The sequence below is a fragment of the Lycorma delicatula genome, chromosome 13 (genome assembly GCF_047948215.1).
Source record: "Lycorma delicatula isolate Av1 chromosome 13, ASM4794821v1, whole genome shotgun sequence".
Lineage (NCBI taxonomy): Eukaryota > Metazoa > Arthropoda > Insecta > Hemiptera > Fulgoridae > Lycorma > Lycorma delicatula.
The window spans coordinates 32102937-32129150 of NC_134467.1; the positions used below are offsets into that span (position 1 = coordinate 32102937).

General features: G+C 31.1%; 1 protein-coding gene across 1 annotated transcript in view; it reads right to left on the reverse strand.

Moving 5' to 3' along the window:
* The window catches only part of mmd (disintegrin and metalloproteinase domain-containing protein mind-meld), a 499030-nt gene that overhangs the window by 256273 nt on the left and 216543 nt on the right, over positions 1-26214 (reverse strand). Inside the window, exon 7 of the mRNA XM_075381718.1 lies at positions 16413-16482. Within this exon, the coding sequence (XP_075237833.1) occupies positions 16413-16482 (70 nt within the window). The remainder of the gene's footprint in view (positions 1-16412; positions 16483-26214) is intronic.

Genomic DNA, 26214 nt, shown 5'->3' on the forward strand with positions numbered 1-26214 from the left:
AAACAAATAAAAAAATAATTAAAAACCCCTTTTTTTATTTGTAGAAAGAATACAAAAAGTTTGAAAAATGCTTTAACTGTACCTTAATGAATCTGATAAGTGCACCACATTACTTCCAAATACGTTTATTAAATTACATATACACTTTTTTTTTTTTAATTTAGTTATACAATTTTATTTCTGATGTTTTTTAATTTACTTTTTTATTGTTATTGTTGAATTATTATTTAACGTAATTTTTTTTTACAAACGGGTTAATAATTATTAATAAATCAATAAATTTAATTTAAAAAAAAGGAGATGAAAACGGATTTGAACCGATGTGCCTTCCCCTTGTAAGATATTTCATTAATTAAAATGTTATTTGGCTATAACTGTGGAACCAATGATAAAAAGGACTGCTTATGATATATCGAACAGTCAACAATTAGCTTAACTAGCCATGCATAAAAAATCTTAACTAGAATTCTGTACCGAAGAATTGAGAGGAGAGTGGAAGAAGTTTTAGGAGAAGACCAATTTGGTTTCAGGAAAAGTATAGAGACAAGGGAAGCAATTTTAGAGCTCAGATTAATAGTAGAAGGAAGATTAAAGAAAAACAAACCAACATACTTGGCATTTATAGACCTAGAAAAAAGACATTCGATAACGTAGACTGGAATTAAATGTTCAGCATTTTTAAAAAATTAGGGTTCAAATACAGAGATAGAAGAACAATTGCTAAAATTTACAGGAAGGAAATAGCAACAGTAATAATTGAAGAACTTAAGAAAGAAGCCCTAATAAGAAAGGGAGTCCGACAAGGATCTTCCCTATCACCGTTACTTTTTAACCTTTACATAGAACTAGCAATTATGATGTTAAAGAACAATTTAGATTCGGAGTAACAGTACAAGGTGAAAAGATAATGATGCTACGATTTGCTGATGATATAGTAATTCTACCTGAGAGTAAAAAGGATTTAGAAGGAACAATGAACGGCATGGATGAAGTCCTACGCAAGAACTACCGCATCAAAATAAACAAGAACTAAACGGAAATAATGAAATGTAGAAATAACAAAGATGGACCACTGAATGTGACAATACTACGAGAAAAGATTATGGAGGTAGAAGAATTCTGTTATTTTGGAAGTAAAATTGCTAAAGGACAAAGCAGGTGCGATATAAAATGCCGAATAACAAAGGCGAAACGATCCTTCAGTCAGAAATATAATTTGTTTACATCAAAAATTAATTTAATCGTGAGGAAAAGATTTTTAAAAGTATATGTTTGGAGCGTAGCTTTATATGGAAGTGAAACTTGGGCGATCGGAGTAACTGAAAAGAAAACATTAGAAGCTTTTGAAATGTGATGCTATAAGAGAATGTTAAAAATCAGATGGGTGGATAAAGTGACAAATGAAGAGGTATTGCGGTAAATAGATGAAGAAAGAAGCATTTGGAAAAATATAGTTAAAAGAAGAGACAAACCTATATGCCACATATTAAGGTATCCTGGAATAGTCGCTTTAATATTGAAGGGGCAGGCAAAAGGAAAAAAATATTGTAGGCAGGCAACGTTTGGAGTATGTAAAAAAAATTGTTTGGGATGTAGGATGTAGGGAGTATACCGAAATGAAAAGACTAGCACTAGATAGGGAATCTTGGAGAGTTGCATCAAACCAGTCAAATGACTGAAGACAAAAAAAAAATGACGTAAAGAATTGTAAATAATCAGATACCCATTGTAGATATAATCATCATACTTTCCTGTTTAATGTATATATTCTAGCTATATTTTCGGGAAAGTATATATATGTATAAATAAATATCGTTGATCTCCGTAGTGGAGTGGTAATGTATCGGATCTTTCATCTGGAGGTCCCGGGTTTGAATCCCAGACAGGCATGGCGTGTTTTATAGGCTAAAAAATTCCATTTCTATCTCCCATGCATAAGCTTCAATCTTGTGTTGTGAGATCATCAAAGTAAAATAAAAATAAATATAAAAAAGCAAAATAAATTTTCAATACGCCAGTCTCATTATACAAGTTACATAATGTGTCATTATTTTATTTTCTACTCTACCTTAAAAGAGAGAAAATTTATTGAAGAATAATTAACGTCAGCTGCTGATTGTAATTAAATTTTAATTTATCTAAGCTTAATTTAAATTATTTATTTATTTATTTTTTTTTTTACAATTCCTTTCTATTAAACTCTGAATATGTTTTTTTTTTCTTAACTTTAGGTAGGTGCTACACTTCACTAAGCCCTTTACTAAGTAAAAGCTCAACAACTCATTGTAATCATAAATGTAGAGTAGGTACTGACTGAATAACATAGCAGCAGTACGTAGACGTAGCTTAAAACAAATCAATGCAAAACATCTTGAATTGCAAATCAACTTAACATGTAAAATTTGAATAACAGTCTCTAATCTCCCATCGTTTTTCCCGTCTACTTTTTACTAATACAACCATACACAATTCACCCAACCTTAAAAATCTTCTCTCTTTATCAAACATTTTCCAATTCTTCTTCTCCTCTTTTTAATTTTATTCCATTCTACTTTAATTCTCTCATCCGTATCAAATACATCTATTATCTGTTTATTTGCAGTACCATAAGAAATTCAACGAACGTTTATTAAAAAACTTATGAATTTTTTTAACGGTTTAAGAAGGTATTTTAAATAATATAGAATGGTAAGGTCATCAAAAAGAAATCGACGGAAGAGAATAGAATTGGCTTACCGTCTAACACAAAACATTTACAACAAAAAAAATCCCTTTCGGTACGTCAGAAGGCGGAAGTAGATTTCACCGGTACTAAGTAGGGGATAAAAAAGATTTCTACCTTAAAGTTAAGAAAAACTTCAAATTTACTCAATAAGACAACGGTTGCATATGAAAAAAGTGTGATATGTTTAGCATACGAAAAGCCCAATTTTCTTACAATTCCAGCAACAGTTTGGTCATCCCTTGCCCAAAAACTGTTTCAGACAAAAGATTTAGGTAATGGAACACTTTAAATCGATTCGATACTGTGCTTATTAAGGGAGGTATGATTTTTTTTCTACGAAGCACCATTTTTTTCAACCCCCTGGGCCAGTGGTTGGTGGTATCAAAAGGCTTTACTTGGATAAGTTTTAGGCCCTTATCCAGTGAATAGTAAGAAATTTAAACGAATTCGATATTTTATGACTTAAATACCTTCGCAAATTACAAAATGTCGGCCATGGTTATTTTTCAATCCATTATATCTCCATAAATATTAGTTTTATCCAAATTTATGCTATTTGCTAAACTTTTTATTTTTTTTTTTTTTTTTAATAAAATGACATTTTATTATTTTAAATCGGTTAACAAATAGTCCAGTTATGGGAGAAAATTGATGTTGTAATTTTGTGTCATAATTATTAGGTCTATTATTGTGAGAAAATAACTTACTAATTTACAATACTAGAATTAACAATAAATAAACGCAATTAATATTTCATGAAATTGAACGTAAAGTGTAAGACATGAAAAGAGACACATAATTACAATATCAATTTTCTTCCATAACTTCTATTTTTTACCCGATTTTCGAAAATGAAATATCATTTTGTTAAAAAGAAATGCTTAATATTTCATAAATATCATAAATTTTGATAAAAATAATTTTTATAGAGATTATTACCACATATATGCCTAATTTAATATCGGCGGGCGAACACTAGGTGCAAACTGGCTCACAGTATAAGGACGCACTGATACAAACATTATTACGGCGCGCAGACGACCGCGCAGTTCTCCCACCATAGCGGCGCTGCAGCCCCACCACTCTCAGGCTCCAATAAAAGAGTGTGCACTACTAGAGTAAAGGCAAGGTTAGACCAGCAGCTGCATCAAGTCCAAATTTATATATAATAGGGGGGCGTCTTATTCAAAATTGTCACCACCCCGGCGCACGGGCGCTCGAAAAACAACCTGCGTTATGTATATCTCTCCTGCCTGCCCTTACGACGGGCAGACATCTAACCCTTAATAGAGGTATATCGCGCTTAGACTAGTAAATCCCAATCTATTTTCTACTGACTGAGATAGCTCTGGGACGCAACGCCCCAGAGCAATCCATCCAATCACATTTCCTTAATTCAAACCAAGATAAATTGAAGTGGATTAAGTAAATGACAAAGTGTAAGCCCTAAAATCGCCTCCGACGTACTCTTCTAAAGAGAGGACGCCCACCTAAATAAAGGATTTTAGCCCACTCTAGGCTAAAATGGAGTGCGTCATGGAAGATAAGCTTATTAGCACATCGTTCCATCGGGCCCCTACCGACAAACACTCCATTGGATCGGAACGCAATCCAAACTTCATAAAACGAATAAACGCCAACCATTATTAATAACCGCCAGTCCATTAGAATCACCCAGCAGCAAAGGACTAAAGTCCGTATACTGCGAAAAGTAGGAGGGTATTGAACCCTTCAACATCCTTGCGTTCCGTTCCAGTAAAGGCAAATGAAGGGGAATTCCGTCGGGAGGACAGGTTTCAAAAGGCTAGCCTCCCGCGGTCGAACCATAAAATGGGTTCGAGAACGCTGGTAAAAATGGATTGGAATGCTATTAAATCCGTCCTTAAAATTAAAAATATAAAATAACACAAAACTTAGAATTTAGACCCGTCATTAAAAATAAACCCTTAAACACGCCCGATTCTAGAATCATCCAGCAGCAAGGTACACTGTCCAGGTTCTGCGATTTGTAGGGAGAATTTGTGAAATTCCCGCCAACTTTGCATTCCATTCCATACCGAGTAAATGTAATTCATCGTCGACCACCATCTGGAGAAGAAGTTGGAAGAAGAAGAAGTTTCCTGGCCGGCTCAACGTGGGCCCTCCTCCTGGTGGATGCCAACATTCTCGTCGGAGCAGCAGGCCTGGCCGGCCCGCCGAGGGAGCCGCTAATCGCGAACGCTACGCGGGGCTCTGGGAACCACCACTGAGGGGAAAGCCCAGTCGGACTTCAATGAACGAGCTGCAACTCTCCGACTTCGCCGGAGAACCGGAGTTACCTTTTCAAGGTAACCGCAAGGTTACGAATTACGTGTCGTCGAAGCCATTCGGCGACAAGATATAACGGATTGAAAAATAAACATGGCCGCCATTTTGTAATTTTCGAAGGTATTAAGTCCTGATTTTTTGCTAATTTTAAATCTTTATTACCAAGACGCTTACCACGTATTAATGTGATTCATCTATCCGAACTTGAGGTATAAATTATTATAATAAAATGGCAGATACTATGATAAGGAAGGAGAAATTGCCATTTTTCTTAAGATATTTTTTGTTTAGTTTTACAAGTAGAATCCGAAAAAGTATTGTCAGGCCACGATTTTAGAAACACTCTGTATACATGATGCTAATAAGAAATGTTGATGACACTGAAGAATTTAAATTAGATACACCATTATTATAAAATATGAGGTGGTAATATAGGATCCACTGGGTTGGTCTAGTGGTGAACGCGTCTTCCCAAATCAGCTGATTTGGAAGTCGAGAGTTCCAGCGTTCAAGTCCTAGTAAAGCCACCTATTTTTACACGGACTTGAATACTAGATTGTGGATACCGGTGTTCTTTGGTGGTTGGGTTTCAATTAACCACACATCTCAGGTATGGTCGAACTGAGAATGTACAAGACTATACTTCATTTACACTCATACATATTATCCTCATTCATCCTCTGAAGTATTATCAAAACGGTAGTTACCGGAGGCTAAACAGGAAAAAGAAAGAGGTGGTAATATAGGCCCGCTTACAAAATGAATAAGAAGAAAAAGAGACATGAGTCTTAACGTTTACGTCAAGAAAATCTCTCAATCTCATTTTTGGGTTATTCATTTTAATATTCAAGTATATAATATTTTGTTACTTCTATTTTTTTATAAAAATATTTTTTTTTTTACAAAATCAAGTTTTATGGATTCTAGCTTTCTTTTTCCTGTTTAGCCTCCGGGAATCACCGTCACGTCTTACTACAGAGGATGAATGAGGATGATATGTATGAATGAAGTGTAGTCCTGTACAGTCTCAGTTCGACCATTCCTGAGATGTTTGGTTATTTGAAACCAAACCACCTAAGAACACCGGTATCCACGATCTAGTACTGAAATCCATGTAAAAATAACTGACTTTACTAGGAGGACTTGAACGCTGTAATTCTCGACTTCCAAATCAGCTGATTTGTGAAGACGCATTTACCACTAGACCAACCCGGTGGGTAAAGTTTTACGGATTATACAGTCATTTCTTAACTTTTTTTTTGTTTATTATTATTATTATTATTTATTTTTTAAAGAAAAGGGTTACCTACAATAGATTTTGTTTATACAAAAGCAACGAATCGATCTTGGAAAGTTGGTAAAAGTATGGCACTAATAAATTGAATAATTTTTATAGAGAAAAAAAAAGTAATAATCGTTTTACCGAAAAGAGTTATATATATGTACAGGAATAAATAAATAACTTAAAATAATAAAATTTAACTGTTATTCTACTTTAAAAGAAAAGTTTAAAGAAAGCATCAGTAATATTGCATTAAAAATAACAAAGATTTTGTTTTTACTTTTATTTAACCCTTTTTCAATAAATAAGTTATAATAAGAAAAATTTTGATACGATTTAAAATAAATTGATTGTGAAAGATAAAAGTTTATTCATTTTTTTTTCTATTAATATATAATATAAATTATAAAAGTTTTAACAAAGAAAAAAAAGTTTATCCAATAAATAAATGTCAAAAAAAACCCTAGGTGTAAAATGTAATATAACAATTTTACATTATATTAAAGAAATAATAGATTGCATTAACATATATGCAAACGTACATACTTTTATTGTTTTGAATAATATAATAATACAAATATATATAATAATATAAATCACACGAATATTGTAAGTAAAATTGTTTTAAAAAATAAGTTTTAAATTTCTTAAACAGTTTTACCAACCTTATAAAAAAAATATATATTTATATAGGCAATTTTAAAAAAATATTTGTATACACCATTGAGTTCCAAAGTGGTCCAGGTGGACCCGAAGGGGTCCACGGGAGACTCAGCGGAGGTCTACGTTGGCGTGACAAAAATATGGGGGTTCACAATTCGTAAGCGGGGCTCCACGAAAATTCATCAAACTTGTCACCGGTAGAATGCCTTGATAAGGATATTCAGACATCCGTTCAACATTTAATTGCCCTGCATGATGACTTCAAAATCAGATTTTAAGATATTCTGACGATGGAAATACCACCACGGATCATAAATCCATTTGATGAAACGGAAGTGGAGAATGTGATATTACAAGAGGAGCTACTCGAGCTTAGCACTAATGAGGAGCTGAAGGTGAAATTTAAAAGAGGGTATCAAACATTTTGGTTGCAGGCAGAAATACCAGAAAAATATCCTGGACTGTGGGAAATTGCGAGAAAGCTTTTGATAGCGTTTCTCTCGTCATATCTTGTCGTAAAAAGTTTTAGTGTCGTTACAAACCTTTTATCAAAAAAAAAGGAGCAGATTCAATATCACAGAACGGGGAGATTTGCGCTTATTCCTAACAAAACTGAAGCCAAATATTGATAATTTGCTGTCAATCCAAAAAGTACATCCCTTCCATTAAAATTGTAACTATTTTGTGATTGTCATTGTAGAAGTTACATTACGTTACTAATGTTTAATTTTAATTATATTACGACAATTTTATTATATTACATTGCAATATGATAACAATAATAATTAATAACGCAATGATTACATATTTGAATAAATGCAACACAAAAAAATATACTATTTTTCTTTTGCTTTTTACCACTCTGAATGGGAAGTTTTCTAAATAAAATAAGTAAGAATCGATTGCTTTCTTGTGCTGTGAGTAGTAATCAAAAATGCAAAGTTGGATGGAAGCATTTTTTTTGATCGGCCAACTTTACTTTTTTGACATCCACTCACAGCACAGTCGATCAAAAATTAACCGATCAATTCTCACTTTTAATTCGCTGTTAGTTCGTGGAACTCAGCCGTAACGAAAATTTTCATAGTTAGATCTAATCTTCACATTTTCCGTCGACTGGAAATATGGTAGAAATGTAGCTGCAGGGGGTCCACCGGAACCAGCAAAATTTTGAAAGTGGTCTATGAGAAAAATAAGTTTTGGGAACCTCTGCTATGCACACACACTTTCCTTTTCGTGTCTGAGAGGTTTAAGATCTTACTATACAGTTTATTATTTAGAATTAATTTTAACTGATTATTTTGAAATTTAGTATATCTAAAACTTTTCTTATAATTTTCCTTTTTTTTCTTAGATTTTCTAGTAGAATTTTGTTGCACAGTTTTAGGTTTCTACCGCGGTTTTATTACAGTTTTATAGTGATTAAGCCGAAAGTTTATTTTATTACAAAAAAATTTGATAAAATATTTAATTTTAAATATTTTCACTTCCTTTTACGAAGTAAAGGAAGTATACGATCGTGAAAAATTTCGGTTTTCAGATTTCAACGGAAATATCCATTTTCACCATTCCTGAATCCATTTTGACTAGTTTCAGTGTGATGTCTATACGTACGTATTTCGCACAACTCAAAAACGATTAGCGATATGATGTTCAAATTTTGGATTTAGGACTGTTGTAACATCTACTTGTGCGTCTCCCCTTTTAATTGCAATCGACTGGACCAAAAGTATTCAAAAAAGCCCAAAATCCAAAAATATTATTTATGAACTTTTTCTTAACTGCAATAAAATGCCCTATTGAGAGCTTTTCAACGATATATCAAGTGGTACTTATTTTGATTTGTTCCAGAGTTATAGCAAAATAAAATTTTAATTAATGAAATATTTGTATATTACAAAAGGAAGCCAAATCGATTCAAATCAGACTTCATCTCCTTTTATTTTTTTAATTAATTTTTTTTTTTTTAATTTAAATATATTGCTTTATTAAAAGTTATTAACCTCTGACAGTAAAAAAGGTTTTACGATAAACAATAATTCAATAACAATAAAAAAAAAATTATGAAAAAATATCAGAAGTTATTAATGAAATAAAATGTTATGTACTTTTCATTTTATAAAGGTGTGTATATGTAATTTAATAGGCGTGTAAGGAAGTCATGTGATATCCACATCAGACTTTTCTTTTTAATTTTTTTATATGATAACTATAAATGTGATTTTAAGCATTTACGGATTTTAACATATTTGAATGGTATTCCATATATAATGGAATATTAAGAAGGAAATATCCAGCGAGTATAAATCTTTGGATATTGAAGATTCCTATGATAAATTGATGAGAGAATTTCTCCTTAATAATAGAGAGAAAGTGTGTGGTTACGAAAGATTTGTACCAAGTTGGTTTTGATTTTACTACACACACACATATATATATATATATATATATATATATAGAGTGAAAAGCAGCAAAAGAGAGAAAATGGGAGAAGAGAAGGAGAGAGAAATTCTGAAAACAAAGCTTTATATTAATCTCCTTCCACATAACCCTTTTATCATAAATTTACCATCCATCAATCTATCTCTCTCTAACATTTCCTCTTTTTCACCAATCTTCTACTTCATCTACTTTTCTCACATCTCTATCTCCTTTCTCTTCATTAACAAATTCTCTTCCACCTAAACACTAAATGAATTTCCCTTTCTCTAATTCTAACCTCATCAATGTAATTTAGTATTCTTGTATTCATAATTAGGGATCCATTGAATTACTATCTCTAGTGCTACGATCTATATTTCGAAACATGTATTAACTATAACACCATATAACAATTATTAATTTATGAACGATAGTATTTAACGTGTCTATTTATAAAAAAGTAAACAGATAATTCATAGTGTGGTTCAAAACGTTTTTCTCAATTTAAATAAAAAACAATTAAAACCAATTTTTTTTTAAATTACGATTTTTTTTAATAAATGAATTAGTCGAAATATGACTAATGATAAGGTTTAAACATTTTTTTATTTCATTTTCATTTTTTTTCATTTATTTTATTTAACATTTGTTCTTTTTTTAATATGTTTAACTTTATTGACGAAAATTTGAATCAGATTAAATTAAATAATTCCCAATATATAAAAAATAATAACTGTTTTGAATTTTGGTTGATTTAGTTATAAATTAAAATTTTTAATTTTAATTTGTATAGTGATGGATGTTATTCGAAATCTACAGTATTATTTCCCACCTCTCAATTTTATCAGTAGTAATTATATGTCAATGGGGAAGATACCACCGTGATAATTTGGAAAAATCTGTTGTGGACACCACATGACTTCCTTGTACGCCTATTACATTTCTTATATACAGGATGTCCAATATAAAACGCAATCCAACCTTATAGGTAGGTATTGAAATAATAAAATCATGTGTAAATGTAAATGTAATTTTTATTATTACCATCCATACCTTACATTTAGAGTAAATGTTGGAAGTGGCCGCCATCTTCTTGAATATAAGCTTCAATTCTTTTTACAGCGTTTCTTGCAATTTTTTTCAAAGTTTGTGGGTGGATATTTAATACAGCTTGTTCGATATTGACTTTCAATTGTTCAAGTGTTCGTGGTTTGTTGCTGTGGGCTTTTTCTTTGAGGTAACCCCGTAGAAAAAAATCCGCCGCAGTCAAATCTGGAGATCTTGGTGGCCACAAGCCTCGACCGATAACACGATTACCAAAGAATTCCTCAACGAAATCAGAAGTTGAAATCTGCGTAGTGCGATGTCGCACCGTCATGTTACAGCCAGCAGTGTCTGCCTTCCTCTTCCAAGAGTGCAATGAACTGAAATAAAATATCCTGATATCGTTCTGCATTAATGGTGTACTCGAAGAAAATAGGACCGATTATTTTCTTCCGCGATATCGCGCACCACACGCTCAACTTCTGCGAATGTAATTGTTTTTCGTGATTAACGCGGGGATTTTCAGCACTCCAAATTCTACTGTTTTGGCTGTTTACGTAGCCATCCAAATGAAACCGTGCTTCATCTGTGAAAAATAACGAATCCATAACGTTAATTCCTTCACGCAGAAATCGACGGAACCGTTGACAATATTGTAGCCATTTTTCTTTGTCGGGATCAAGAAGTCGATGAACCGTTTGAATGCGATAAGGTCGTAATTATAATCGTTTGGTCACCCGATGAACAGTTGATTTAGACAAATTAATTTCAGCAGACATACGTCTGATCGATTTATTTGGCGAGGCGAGAAATCGGTCTTTAATTTCAGCGACTGTATCTGTATTCAACACCGACGCAGATCTTTTGTGTTCCTTGTTATTAACAGAACCGGTCTCTCTAAATTTTGCGACTAACCTTAATACTGATGTTTTGTTAGGAGCTGGTTTATCTGGGTAGTTATGGCGAAACAAATCTTGCACTGCAACCGCAATGAAAATACGTTCATCTAGCGAAAACACCATCTTGTCTCTAGCAATACACTGAACGTTATGATTGCATTGTTGTTACTATCGTGAGTGTTCTACTGCGTCGCCGCGATGTTCAGATGTTGGACAAGTCCATTTCAGTAACGAGTAGGGGAGTAATCTTGACATTTGAAATTTCATAGATGAGTGATTGATGGGTTGCGTTTTATATGGGACACTGTAAAATAGAATGTCCTGATTGATTTACTGACTAATAATCAACGTACAACCAAAACTATTATAGGTAGAGACATGAAATTTTTATGGTACCTTCGTATTTTTAAGTACGCGTGCACTAAGAAATCATTTTGCGAAATTTTGATTTTAAAGGGTTGAAATCGATAAAAAACTAAATTTCGTGTTATCAGCGCTATCTGTTGGACGTAAAAGCAACATACGTTATACTAATTATTTTACGATTCCATTGCAATGTTCCTGATATGTGTGTCCGCTATAGAGTAAAAACCTACTTGGACCGATTTACGCATGGGGAAGAAGGGAGAAAGAGAAAAATCGAAAAAGGTAAAAGGGAAATGGGTAAAAAGGAAAGAAGGGGAAAATTGAAAAAAGGGGAAAACGGGGAAAAGGAAAACGGAAAAGGAAGTGGAAAGGGAGAAGAGAAAAGAGGAAGGGAGAAAGGGTAATGTGTGAAGAGGAAGGGGAAGGGAAGTAATGAAAAGAAAAACGGGAGAAGGAAAGGGAAACGGGAGAAAACGGGAAAGAAGAGCGTAGCGAGCCATCATCCTCTGATCGTGAAGAGACTGTAACAATCACAAGATGGCGGAAAGCAAGGGCTCTTTGATTGCCAAATGTGTCCAAAAACACGCTGGAAGGCGAAAGAGAAGGTAATTTTGTAAGAATTATGTATTTGTTCCTGTGTACATAGAAATTTAAATTAAGCACTGTTGGGACTGTTGTGTTTTGAAGCGGACATTTTATTATGTTATCTAATAATCTAAAAAAATAATATTTATTATTTATTCGATTAAACCATATTCTTGCACGTGATAAAGTGTAGAATTATATTACTATTATTATTATGGTGCAAAATTATTACTACATGTGTTGTAGTATGATCTACTAATAGCTACAAAATAACTGTATTATTGTAAATATGTATAACAAATTTCATGTATTTAATAATTGTATTTCATCAATTTTGTAATATTTAGTGACTTGGTTATATGTATACTGATTTGTGTTGGTAAATAAATCTTGCTTCACATATAAGTGAGGTGCTATATCTTATCTCACTGAAGGGGAATGACATATATCTTCGACTAACTGAAGCTAATGAAACTATACTGTGTAGATGTCAAACACCACTAATGTGAATTCGAAAAAAAAAAATTCGGGGGCAACTGGTGAAAAAAAATTCTATCGCCAGGGGGTCGAATCGTGGACACGTGCAGGACCAAGGAGGCAGCAGCCTCTTTGCTGAGGGCGTTCGGGTCTATCAGGTAACTGGATCAGGACGTTGATGACGCATTGAGGACCACGATTCAGGGGAGGGGGGTATGCGTGGGGAGCATACCCGGACCCAGACTAGGGGATAGGGAAGGGAAGGGTAGACCTCTTGGGGAGAGTCACCATAGAAACCGGGAGGGATGTCGTGATGTCTTAATGATTCAAGAGGGACCCCAGCGGGAGATCAGCTTCAATCTGCACTAAGGGGGACTAGTCTTCAGACACGTTACTTTTCTTTTCTTTTTTTTTTCCACTCTACTCCCCTGGGCCGGTCCGACTGGTTGGTATTGCGCCACCCAGGGGAGTGTCTGTTACACTCTAACGAGCCTCTCCGCCTACCGGCTGAACGTCCGGCATGGCAGGTCGGCTCGCCGGTGTCAGCTCTTTTGAGTGATTTTCTGTTTGCCCATTTGGAAACCTCGAATAGCCGTAACGTGGCACCGGGTCTTTTCTTACTTTTTTTCTTCATCAGGACCTATCTAAACCCTTGGAGTCCTCAGTGGATCATTGAGAACGACACACCTCAGCGTGCCGTCTCTCACCACTGAGGCTGTCCACCCTACCCTATACTACACTAGTAACCTAGTCGCCTTTCATCTATATCCTTCTCTGTTAATACTGCTACTATAAATTCCGTAACCTTCTTCCAGTTTATTTCGCTCCTCAACATGTGCTCTAGGACCTCTGTTAGGCTCATACCTATTATGCCACAGTTCCTCCTTTTAATTGCCCACCTCTCGCAGCAGAAAAATGTGTGTTCTGGATTGTCCTGTTATTATTATCCTGTTTCCAGCTATTCTATTTGTTTTAATTTTTTTCGGTTCTTTTATTTTAGAGAAAACTTTAACCATAGACTTGAAAAGACCCAGAAAAACATTTTCTGGAACAACACCCTCTAATAACCGCCACTTTTACCTGAAGTTTTGCATGTGATATTTTATGAAGAATGGTTGCAGATTTAGGTTTTTATAGTTTTTAAACTATATTTTTTAATATACGAATCTATTTCAACATTCCGTGTGGTATAGTTTTGTTTTTTTATTGGATAATAAAAAATTATAAAAAAAAAAAAAAACAATTTTATATAACATTTCTTCTTCTTCTTTTTTGAAAAAGAGTTATAATTTTTGTAATAAGATCCGGGTAGTTTGGTTGACTGCAAAATATGTAATACCAAGGTTAAAAGTAAAAAAGTTAAAGAGAGAAAGAGAGAGTGAGAAAAAGAGACAGAAAGTTCTGAATCGTATTTGCGGAAAAGTTATGGAGACAATTGGAGAAAGCATCCTGTTTTTGTTTGGGGGATGGGTAGAAGGGTACTTTAGATGAAGGTTAAGGAAGTATTCCCTTTCATAAATAAGTAAAATGTGACCGTACCGTCTTACTGACTACGCCATTTTGGTTTGTTCAGGACTAAAGCAACAGAACACACAAGCATGCACCCGCAAAACGTATTCATTTTATCTTTTGCTATTAAGATTTACTACCAGAAATAGAACAAGTTGAAAATAAACTAGTGTAGTGTCGGTGATTGTTTGGACAGAAGGAGGCAAAGAAAATGAGATGGTCGGAGAGAAATAAGTTAAAGGATGGGTATAATAAGAAAACTGGTAAACGAAAATGGGAAGAGTATAAAGATATAGATAAAAGTTGTGAAATAGTAGTTTTTCAATTCAACTATGTATCATCTTGATTTACGCTAAATAATAAAATCTTATAAATTTTCTCATACATTAAAATATTTATTTATATTCTGATATCACTACGTAAGCTTAAAGTTTGTTCGTGAGAAATGAAAATGGAATTTTGAACCCGAATAGAAAATACCATGCCTGACCGGGATTCGAACCCGGTACCACTGGATGAAGGCTGAGACACTACCACTCCACCACAGAAATTAATTCTAAGTTTATCCTTAAATATTATTTATAAGAGGATTTAATACGATTAAAGTTATATCTTTTGAATTTTAATATATTTTCTGAGTCTGAAATCACAGAAACCTGAAATTAACCCCGAGTGATAATTTCAAAATTATATGAAAATATGTCTGGATGAATTCAAATGAAAAATTACATAATTCCCGTATACTTTATAATCCAATTACTCCTTAATCCAATTAGTAAGGAGTAATCCAATTACTCCTTAGTGTCCAGATCAAATTTTTTAATCGGTCTTCCACTTATGTAACGAATAACATCTAAGTACTCCCAGAAACAAATAATAAATTGCAAATTTTTCAACGAATTCAGATAAGTAGTTTTTGAATTATTAGGGCACACAAGTAACGGAAGATTATCTTTTATTAATAAAGATAAATAAAAAACAATCCTACTTAACAGTTACTAGATACTTGAGCGATTACATGTTTCCAAGTTTTATAACCTAGTTTTCAATATTCAACCCTTATTTAACCGTTTTGAATTTTTTTAATATTATTTTATCATATATATAGCAATGCTTCACTATTGCTATATATATAAAGATAGATAGAGAGAGAGAGAGAGAGAGAGAGAGAGAGAGAGAGAGAGAGAGAGAGATGAGAGAGTGGGGGAGAGAGAGTTTAAATGAACACAATTGAAAATTTGATAAAAAAATTAAAAAATTGAACTTCACAAATTTTATTTTTCACTTATTCTCCTTCCCCTTTACCCTTTCCAAATTCTCCCTTTCACCCTTCTCCCTCAACCCTCTTACAGTTCCCTTTTACCCTTTCCCGTTTTCCCCTTTTGACTTTCCACCTTTTCCCCGTTTTCCATTTTCCCCTTTTCCCGTGCGTAAATCAGTCCATTAGTTTTTTTTGGCCTTTAACGGACACACATACGAGCATGCCTTTTATATATATATATATATAGATAGATAGAATAAAAAGTCCGTTTGTATATTAGTTTGTTTGTTTCGTAAATATCTCTACACCGGCGCCACCTAACGGTTATAGTATTTGCAAAAATATTTCTTTTCACGTAACTAATATTCATATTCTGAATATGAACCAAATCGTTTCATAAATATAACTTTTCTAAATATCTCAACCCCAGCGCCATCTAGCAGGTTCATTTTTTGCAGAGATAATTCTTTCCATGTATGTAACACGTATTCTGAATATGAGGCAAATCGGAGCTTAAAAACAATTTTTCGAAATATCTCGACGCCAGCGCCACCTAGCGGGTCCAAACTAATTCATAAACCTTCCCTGGGATGCGTTTAACCATTCCCTAAAGTTTCATCGCTATCGGATGAACGGTCTAGGAAGGCAAAAGAGACATACAGACAGACAAACATTCATTTATATATATATATATATATATATATAAAGACCTCAATTTGAATGAAATATTATCTATATTAAATTTCAGATTTTATTTATTTAGGATAACAAATAAAGGTGTTTAGAAAGGGGTTTTTCACTTATATATGCTATAAATTTGTATATAAAGTAAATTTCATAAATTAAATAGTATATATATGTATATATTTTTACCTGTTTGGAGACTTGCTCAGCACCATTTTGCAAAAAGTGTTTTTGCACTAAATTAGGAGCTAATAATTGTCTGAAATCAAAAGAGAAAATAAAAGTAGTTAATTTATTTTAAATAAATATGAAATATAGATACTTAAGTAAATATACATGCATAAAAAATTTGTCTCAAAATGAATTTATATTTTAATAAAACAAATTTTTTATTTAATAATTGATTATAATTTTGCTTTATTAAAACATGAAGGTTATGTGTAATACAAAACCTCTAATAAATGAACGCCCCGATCTTGATTACACATGTTCACTTTTTTGATTTTTTTTTTTTTTTTTTTTGTCTTCAGTCATTTGACTGGTTTGATGCAGCTCTCCAAGATTCCCTATCTAGTGCTAGTCGTTTCATTTCAGTATACCCTCTACATCCTACATCCCTAACAATTTGTTTTACACATTCCAAACGTGGCCTGCCTACACAATTTTTCCCTTCTACCTGTCCTTCCAATATTAAAGCGACTATTTCAGGATGCCTTAGTATGTGCCCTATAAGTCTGTCTCTTCTTTTAACTATATTTTTCCAAATGTTTCTTTCTTCATCTATTTGCCGCAATACCTCTTCATTTGTCACTTTATCTACCCATCTGATTTTTAACATTCTCCTATAGCACCGCATTTCAAAAGCTTCTAACCTTTTCTTCTCAGATACTCCGATCGTCCAAGTTTCACTTCCATATAAAGCGACACTCCAAACATACACTTTCAAAAATCTTTTCCTGACATTTAAATTAATTTTTGATGTAAACAAATTATATTTCTTAAGTTTAGCTTATGCTATTCGGCATTTTATATCGCTCCTGCTTCGTCCAGCTTTAGTAATTCTACCTCCCAAATAACAAAATTCTTCTACCTTCATAATCTTTTTGATAAAATTTCCAAAATATGTAAATATAATTTCTGGACAATGTTGTGTGGAATTTCTTCATTTTATTAAGGTAACTCAAAAGAAAAATTCCAATAATGTCAATGATCTTACGTCCATTTCACATAACCTAGCTGCGAGATAATACGACATTACATTTTTCTTGCATGGTTTCATTGAAAATGTGGCATGTTGCATTCGACTTGTTAAAACCACATGTCTTCCACATCTATATTATTAATTTTAGGCTATAAAAAATTTGAAATCATCTCACGATATTGAACTGCATTGACAGTAACGGCATATACATTTTCATTTTAGAAAAAGTAAGGTCCAATTAAAAATAAAAATTACAATGAAATTGTAAACCGTATGGCAAGATTCTCGAAGATATCATTTCTTCCGCTCAAAAAACAAAAATTTCTGTAATATAAATAAAACGTTTATCTACAAGTAACAAAAAATACTTACAAAAAAAAAAATCGCTCTCGAATAAGACTAAAATTAGACATTACAAAACTGTGGTTAAACCGGTAATTATTTACGCGAGTGAGACTTTATTTAGATTAAATCAGAAAAATAGGACTGAACCTTTGCTTAAAGTTGAACGCAGGATTCTTAGAACCTGCATAAACAAAAAATATAAACGCGAAAATCAGTACAGATTATCGCCTAATAAATTTCTGTACGAAAACTTGGAATCCTTAATCGATACTATGAAAAAGAAGCGAATTTCTTTCTGTGCACACTTTTTAAGATTACCGCAGGATAGGATTACTAAGAGAATTTTGATCTTTAAAAATCCGCCATTATGGATCAAAGAAATTAAAGAAGATATGCAGGAATTAAATTTGACTTACGTAGATTTACTTAATAAATCCGAATAATTAAAATTTGTTATTAAAGATCCGAATACCGACTTTAAAGTAAGAACTTTTAATTATACAAAAAGGGTTTATTCGGAAGAGGATTGTAAAACAAGATCATTAAGAATGACTAAATATTCGGAGAAAGTAAAAGGTAAGAACTTAAAGGCCAAAATATCGACAAAAAAGACTTGAATTTTGGTGAATAAAAAACGTGTTTTTTCGGTTTTTTCACCGGAAAAAATTGTTTTTCGTCTGTATTGCATTTGAAAAAGTTGTTAATTTCGATAAAAACAGACAAATTTTATTTAAACAATTTTCTTCTACAACTTATCGTTTTGGTGCTGTAGCTTGTGTAAGTGTGAAAATGTTGTGAATTGGGGACGTGTTCGAAACCGGTCTAGTAGTTAACTTTTTTTACAATTTCAGCGCCACCTAGTATTTCAATTTCAAATTATACGGTATAACTTCAAGGACATTAATTGTACAGGAGAATATTCTCTACATTTTTTGTTTGAAAAACTTTTCTCTAAAATGCATAGATTCATAGAAAAACGTATTTCAAAAACATTTTGAATTTTTCGAGTTTTTCAAAAACCTATGGTAGGAGGGATATTAAAAATGTGGAGTTAAGCTTCCCTCATCAACCCTAACGCATGGACAAAAGATCAATCGGTAGGTAAGGATTTTCAAATACAGCCTTTTGATGACAAATTGCATGTACTATTATATCAACTGAATCTTGTATCCCAATAAATGTAAATATTTCATCAAATTTTGTTGAAGAGAGACTCTGGAAATGCTTAGTTCTTAAATGCGATGACGGATTGATGTGGATGGATTTTCTTCCAACACTTTCATTAACAGAGATTATGATTTCATACGAACAAGATGTATGAGGATGAACACTGATTTTTTTTTGGAACTGAAACAGTTGACTCAAATTTATTGATTAAATTTAACATGGTGTTAAGGTGTGTAATGATGCCTAACAAAGAGCACGGCATTTGCGAACAGTTTCCGTAAAATTTTCAACATTTTTAAGGTGAATTTCTACGTATTATTTAAGTGTATATCTTTCCATAATTGAATCTCAGTGTTTATTGAAAAGAGTATATAAAAATTTCAACTCTGGATTTACCGCGAAAAAAAAACGGCAAATTTAAAATATCAGTTCGTTTTGGAATACTTTTTATATGCACTCATAAGATACTTAACAAAGTTTATATATATATATATATATATATATATAAACTTTAAAACTTTGTTTAATTTTATTTTTAAAGGGAAAAATCAAAAATATAACTTTTATAAAAGAGATTTTTTTATTACAGATTTAACTTCCAGATATCCTCATTCCCACCTATTACCTTTTTACTAAACTTTACCTCTGTGCTTTAAAAAAAAAAATCCATTAAGGTAATGAATAAATGAGTAGAAAAATACTTTCACTTTACATTTTACCTAAAGAAAGAGTAAAAATGTAAAATAAAGTAAACAAACTCTTATTTCCTATGGTGAGGATACATGTTAATGCAACTAAAAAATATGTAGAATACTTAAATCTAAATAATCAATACTAAAAGTATGTTTTATTAATAAATCATACCTAGAAAAAACATTCTGGAGTAAAATCAGACTGGAATAAAATGTTCAGCATTTAAAAAAAAAATTAGGGTTCAAATACAGAGATAGAAGAACGATTGCTAACATTTATAGGAACCAAACAGCAACAGTATTAATTAAAGAACATAAGAAAGAAGCCGTAATAAGAAAGTGAGTCTGACAAGGATGTTCCCTATCCCCGTTACGTTTTAATCTTTACATGGAACTAGCAGTTAATGATGTTAAAGAACAATTTAGATTCGGAGTAACAGTACAAGGTGAAAAGATAAAGATGCTACGATTTGCGATGATATAATAATTCTAGCTGGGAGTAAAAAATATTTAGATGGGACAATGAACGGCATGGATAAAGTCCAACCCAAGAACTACCGCATGAAAATAAAAAAGAACAAAACGAAAGTAATGAAATGTAGTAGAAATAACGAAGATGGACCACTGAATGTAAAAATAGGAAGAGAAAAGATTATAGAGGAAGAACAATTTTGTTATTTTGGACATAGAATTACTAAAGATGGACAAAGCAGGAGCGATATAAAATGCCGAATAGCACAGGCGAAACGAGTATTTAGTCAGAAATATAATTTGTTTACATCAAAACTTAATTTAAACGTCAGGAAAAGATTTTTGAAAGTATATGTTTGGAGCGTAGCTTTATATGGAAGTGAAACGTGGACGATCGGTGTACCTGAGAAGAAAAGATTAGAAGCTTTTGAAATGTGGTGCTATAGGAGAATGTTAAAAATCAGATGGGTGGATAAAGTGACAAATGAAGAGGTATTGCGGCAAATAGATGAAGAAAGAAGCATTAGGAAAAATATAGTTAAAAGAAGAGACAGACTTATAGGCCAAATACTAAGGCATCCTGGAATAGTCACTTTAATATTGGAGGGACAAGTAGAAGGAAAAAATTGTGCAGGCAGGTCACGTTTGGAATATCTAAAAAAAATTGTTCGGGATGTAGGATGTAGGAGGTATACTGAAATGAAACGACTGGCACTAGATAGGGAACCTTGGAGAGCTGCATCAAACCAATCAAACGACTGAAGATAAAAGAAAAAAAATTATAAATCAATTTTTATTTAAATTTCTCTTGTATTAAATTTTCAAGCATAAATTATTCATTTAATTTATTATAAAATAAAAAAAAAATAATTTAATTAACACTACTGCAATACGGTTTTAAAAATTTATCTCATTTGAAAAAATTGAAGCTCGAATAGTTTTCTAAATTACAAAAAAATAAATAAATAAAAAACTAAAATTGTTTTAAAATTATTATTAATTCACAAATAAAATTTAAAATTATTAATTCACAAATAAAATTAAAAAAAATCCCTTTCGGCACCCCGGAAGGCGGAGGTAGATGTAATCGGAACTAAGTAGGGGATAAAAAAGTTTTCCACCTTAAAGTTTACTCTACTACTAAATTGCGTCCAACCATTCCCCAAAGTTTCATTACTATCGGATGAACGGTTTAGGAAGGCATAAAAGACATACAGATAGACAAATATTCATTTTTATATGTATAGATTCTTAGCTTTTTGCAAGGGAACATGGAATGAAAATTTTATAACGTATGAAAAATTTCATGTGGGACCTAAATTCGAACCCGGTACTTTCGGTAGCGTCCGGGGACGCTACCACTCCGCCACAGAGGTTGGAAATTAATTCATTTATAATTTTATTAACTTAACAAATAATTAAAAATAATATTTAAATTTTTTTCTAAAAAAAATAAATGAAAATCGATCGACAAAAAAGTGAATTCTTCTAATTTTTATTTTATTTTTTTTTGTTAGAAGAGGGAAATAATCAAGTATTTATGGATCTCTTATAGTAATAAAATATTGGTGGGGGGGAAGGGGGTATGCGGTAAATTTCAAACATTTTACCTAACCTGTAATACCCATATACCTTTTCTGATAAGTTATATTTACTAACATAAGTAGTAGAGTGAAAAGGAAATAACGATACAGTACTACTAACTTAAATACATTCCTACCCTATTTTACATCACTGCTTACTAAATATGTATATATTTTTTCCGCTAATGTATCTTACCATATTTTACCTCCTTATCACTGTGTTACACATCCAAAAAAAAAAAAAATTATATAATATATAAGTTTATTTATATCGTTATTTATTGTAATATATTAGTGTATATTTTGCATTTAGATGTAAGATATATACAGACTGTTTCAAAAGTAGTGGGTTGCCTATACTTTTTCGGGTTATATTTGTAAAACTAAACAAAAAATATCCTTAGGGAAAAAGGAAATTTCTTCTTTGTTCTCCCACGGTCCGCCATTTTTTTATTTTTATATAAAAATTTATATCTCAAGTTCGGATAAACGAATCATATTAATATTTGTTAAGCGCCTTTGTAATAATGTTATAAAATTAGCAAAAAATCAGGACTTAAATACCTTCGCAAATTAAAAAATGGCGGCCATGTTTATCTTTAAATCCGTTATATCCCTGTAAATATTAGTTTTATCCAAATTTATTGGACCAAAAATATATTATTTACTGAAATATTATTTTGAACAAAATTACATTGTTTTTTTAAATCGGTTAACAAATATTATTGGAGAAAATCGATGTTTTAATTTTGTATCATAATTAAGTCTATTATGGTGAGAAAATTATTACATAATTTGATACTAATTTACAATACTAGAACTAACAATAAATAAAAACAATTAATATTTCATCGAAATGAACGTAAAGTAGAGGAAATGAAAACAGGCACAAAATTATATCAATTTTCTACCGTAACTCGTCTTTGTTAACCGATTTTCAAAAATAAAATGTCATTCAGTTCAAAATAAAGAGCTTAATATTTAAGCAAATAACATAAATTTTGATAAAACTAATACTTATAGAGATATAACGGATTGAAAAATAAATATGAATACCATTTTTTAATTTGCAAAGGAATTTAAGTTCTGATTTTTGTTAATTTTGAAACATTATTTCAAAGACGCTTACCAAATATTAATGTGATTCGTCGATCCGAACTTGAAATCTACAACTTGACATAAATTTTTATAGAAAATATAAATGAAATTTATATTCACTTGGCGTTCTCCCACTGTCCGCAAGAAAATGGCGACAGTGGGAGAACGTGGGTACCGGTGTTCTTTGGTGGTTTGGTTTCGATTAACAACACATCTCAGGAATGGTCGAACTGAGACTTTGCAAGACTACACTTTATTTACACTCATACATATCATCCTCTGAAGTATTATCTGAACGGTAATTACCGGAGGATAAACAGGAAATAGAAAAAGAAAGGGGGAGAACGAAGGAGAAATTTTCATTTTTCCTATGGATATTTTTTGTTTAATTTTACAAGTAGAATCCAAGGAGAAGTAGAATCAAGGAGAAAATACAGCCGGCCCACCAATTTGCAAACACTTCGTGTATATATATATATATATATTGAAGGAAATAAAGTAGTTGAAAAAAAAAAAAAATTAAGATAATATAAATGTTAAAAAAAAATAATACAATTTAAGCTATAATTGATTTTTTTACCTTGTAAATGAAATAAAATGTAAAAATATAAGTGAATTAATAAAAAATAGATTTATATAAATAATAAATTAAGGAGGAGAAATAAACGATTTTCTAATACCCTATTAAGAACTATTAATAATAATTTAATAATTTTATACTATAAAATTTAATAATTATCATAATCAATTTCATTTTCAATCCAAAGTACGTAATAAAAATGTGATAATAAATATATTTAAAAAGATTTTTAATGGATTTCATATAAACAAAGAAAATATTAATAGTTTTCTATAGTCACTATAGACTAAAAAACTAATGGACCGATTTACGTGCGGAGAAAATGGAGAAAGGGAAAAATCGGATAAGGGAATCGAAAAAAAGGGAAGAGAATAAAAGAAGAAGGAGAAAATGGAAAATAGAAAAAAATGGGAAAACGGGAAAAAGGAAAAATAGGAAAAGAAAATGGAAAGGAGAAAAAAGAAAGGGAAAAAGAGAAATGGGATATAGAAAGGAAAAGGGAAAATGGGGAATGGCGAAAAGGGGAAAGGGAATAGTGTATAAATGAAAATTGGAAAGAAAAATAGGAAGGGGCAAAAGGAAAATTGGGAAGGGGAAAAAGAAAAGGGAAAAGGATAAAAGGGAAAGTGGAAAAAGGGAAAGTGGAAAATGGGAAAAGGATAAAAGGGAAAGTGGAAAATGGGAAAAGGGTAAAAGGGAAAAGTGGAAAATGGGAAAAAGGGAAAAGTGGAAAATGGGAAAAGGGTAAAAGGGAAAAATTAACTTTTGTGAAGTTCCGTAATGTTCATTTTGTTAATGTTTTATTAAACTTTCAATTGTGTTCATTTAATCTAAATGTATACTCACATCTACCAATAGCAAACCATTTCCGTGTCTCATAGTCTAAAATAAATTAACAAATTTGAAAATGAAAACAAAATTTTTTTTTGACTTTCACAAGATTTATTAAAAAAATTGTAGCTATTTCGTTACACAGTATCTCCTTCAGATGTTACGTACAGAATACTAAAGCAAATAGAGCAAAGCTATCAAACGTTTACAAACTTGAATGTGGTACTTTTGGTAAAGTTTATATTGGACAATCTGGTAGATCTTTCGAAAAACATATAATGAACCAAGTTTTATTAATAATAAGAGGGATTCTAATTATGCCTATCACTTAATTGATGAAATTCATGTTTATAATTATAATTTTAAAGTACTTCATGTTGAGAATAAAGGTTTGAAAATAAACCTTTTAGAATCGTTAATACACTTAAGAATTCTAATTTATTTTTGAATGACACTTGAATAGTTCACTATTGTTAAACTTATATTATGACATAAGGTTCGTTAAATGTAAATACTGCCCATTTTATAATTTAGATCAAAAGAATTAACTAATTAATTTATATATTACCGATAAATTTGTACAATCATTATTATTTCTCTTCATTATTATTTATCCTTATTTACTTAATATCTACCGGGTTTATATATTTACTTTGTTCTTTGTATTTATTCTTTTAACTTTAATATTCGGTTTGTAACATTCTTTGAAAGGTACTGTGTATTGAAACATCTATCGTTTTTTTTAAAAATAAATCTAGTGGAAATAAAAAAAAAATATATATATATATATATATTTATTTTGTTTACATTTTTTCAATTTTTATAATAAATTTTCACCAAGTAATGGCGTCAATCATCGATTAAAAATAACAAAAAACAAAACAAACATTTTTTTAAAAATATAATATTAGTATAAGCTAATACTAGTGTTAAATTAACCTATATTAAATTATTTTGTCTAGTTTCACGTAAACAGAACCAGTGCTAAAAACACAAAACCAGTTTACTATTAAATTCAGTATTATTTATTTATTTATTTATATACTTTCATGTGTACTTATTTTAATATTTTTATATCTTAATAATAGATTTAAAATACTTTTATTTTAAAATATATTTTTTATTCTGTTCTGATAAATATTTTACTAGAATTTTCCTTTGGGTTAGATAAATAATGAGGCAGTTTATTGTTTTTTATGTATCAAATATTTAACCATTTTAAATGGTGATTAACGTGTAATTATATTATTATGATTCTTATTTTAAGGTTAATTATTGTTTTAAATATATAATTTTATGCATAATGTGAAATAATACGCAAGTATAATGTATGAGGGTGTAAAAAATACGTAAGTAAGTAAAGCTAACTGTAAAGAAAATGTATATTAAAAAAAAAGAAGTAAAATAAGATCAAGGTGTATACGTCAAGGATAAGAGTAGAACGATGAGGAGTGGAGTAGGGGTAAAAGAAAGTGATATACGATGAAGAATATAAGTTAGATGCAAGAAGAAAACTTGCCTCAGTAGGTAAAATTTATTGTACATATAAGTGAATTATTTATGTTAAAATTTCCCATAAATATGATAGACTCTATGTTACTATTCTATGTAGTTTAACTAAAAGTATACTGTACATAAACCACCATAAAATGGTAATATATTAGCAAAATTTCCTAACATGTTAAATTTATGTGTAATGTTTTTACAGAATACGTAAATTTAAATATACAACCGAATTTCTTTCAAAAGGAAAAAAAAATACGTGAAAAATATATCTTATGAAAAATTGAAAAAAAAAATCAGTATAACTTTCGATTAATGAGATAACGAAAACTGGATACAGATGGATATGAATGACTTCTGAGTCACAGGTAATTCCAGAATGCTTTTATATCAATGAACTAATAAATACTTTTTGTTGGAATATACATAATTATATTAGTATAAAAGTAGAAAAGAAGAGAATAAAAAGAAAGGAAAACTATAAAAGGAAAAAAGAAATTAAATGGTACATAAATATCAA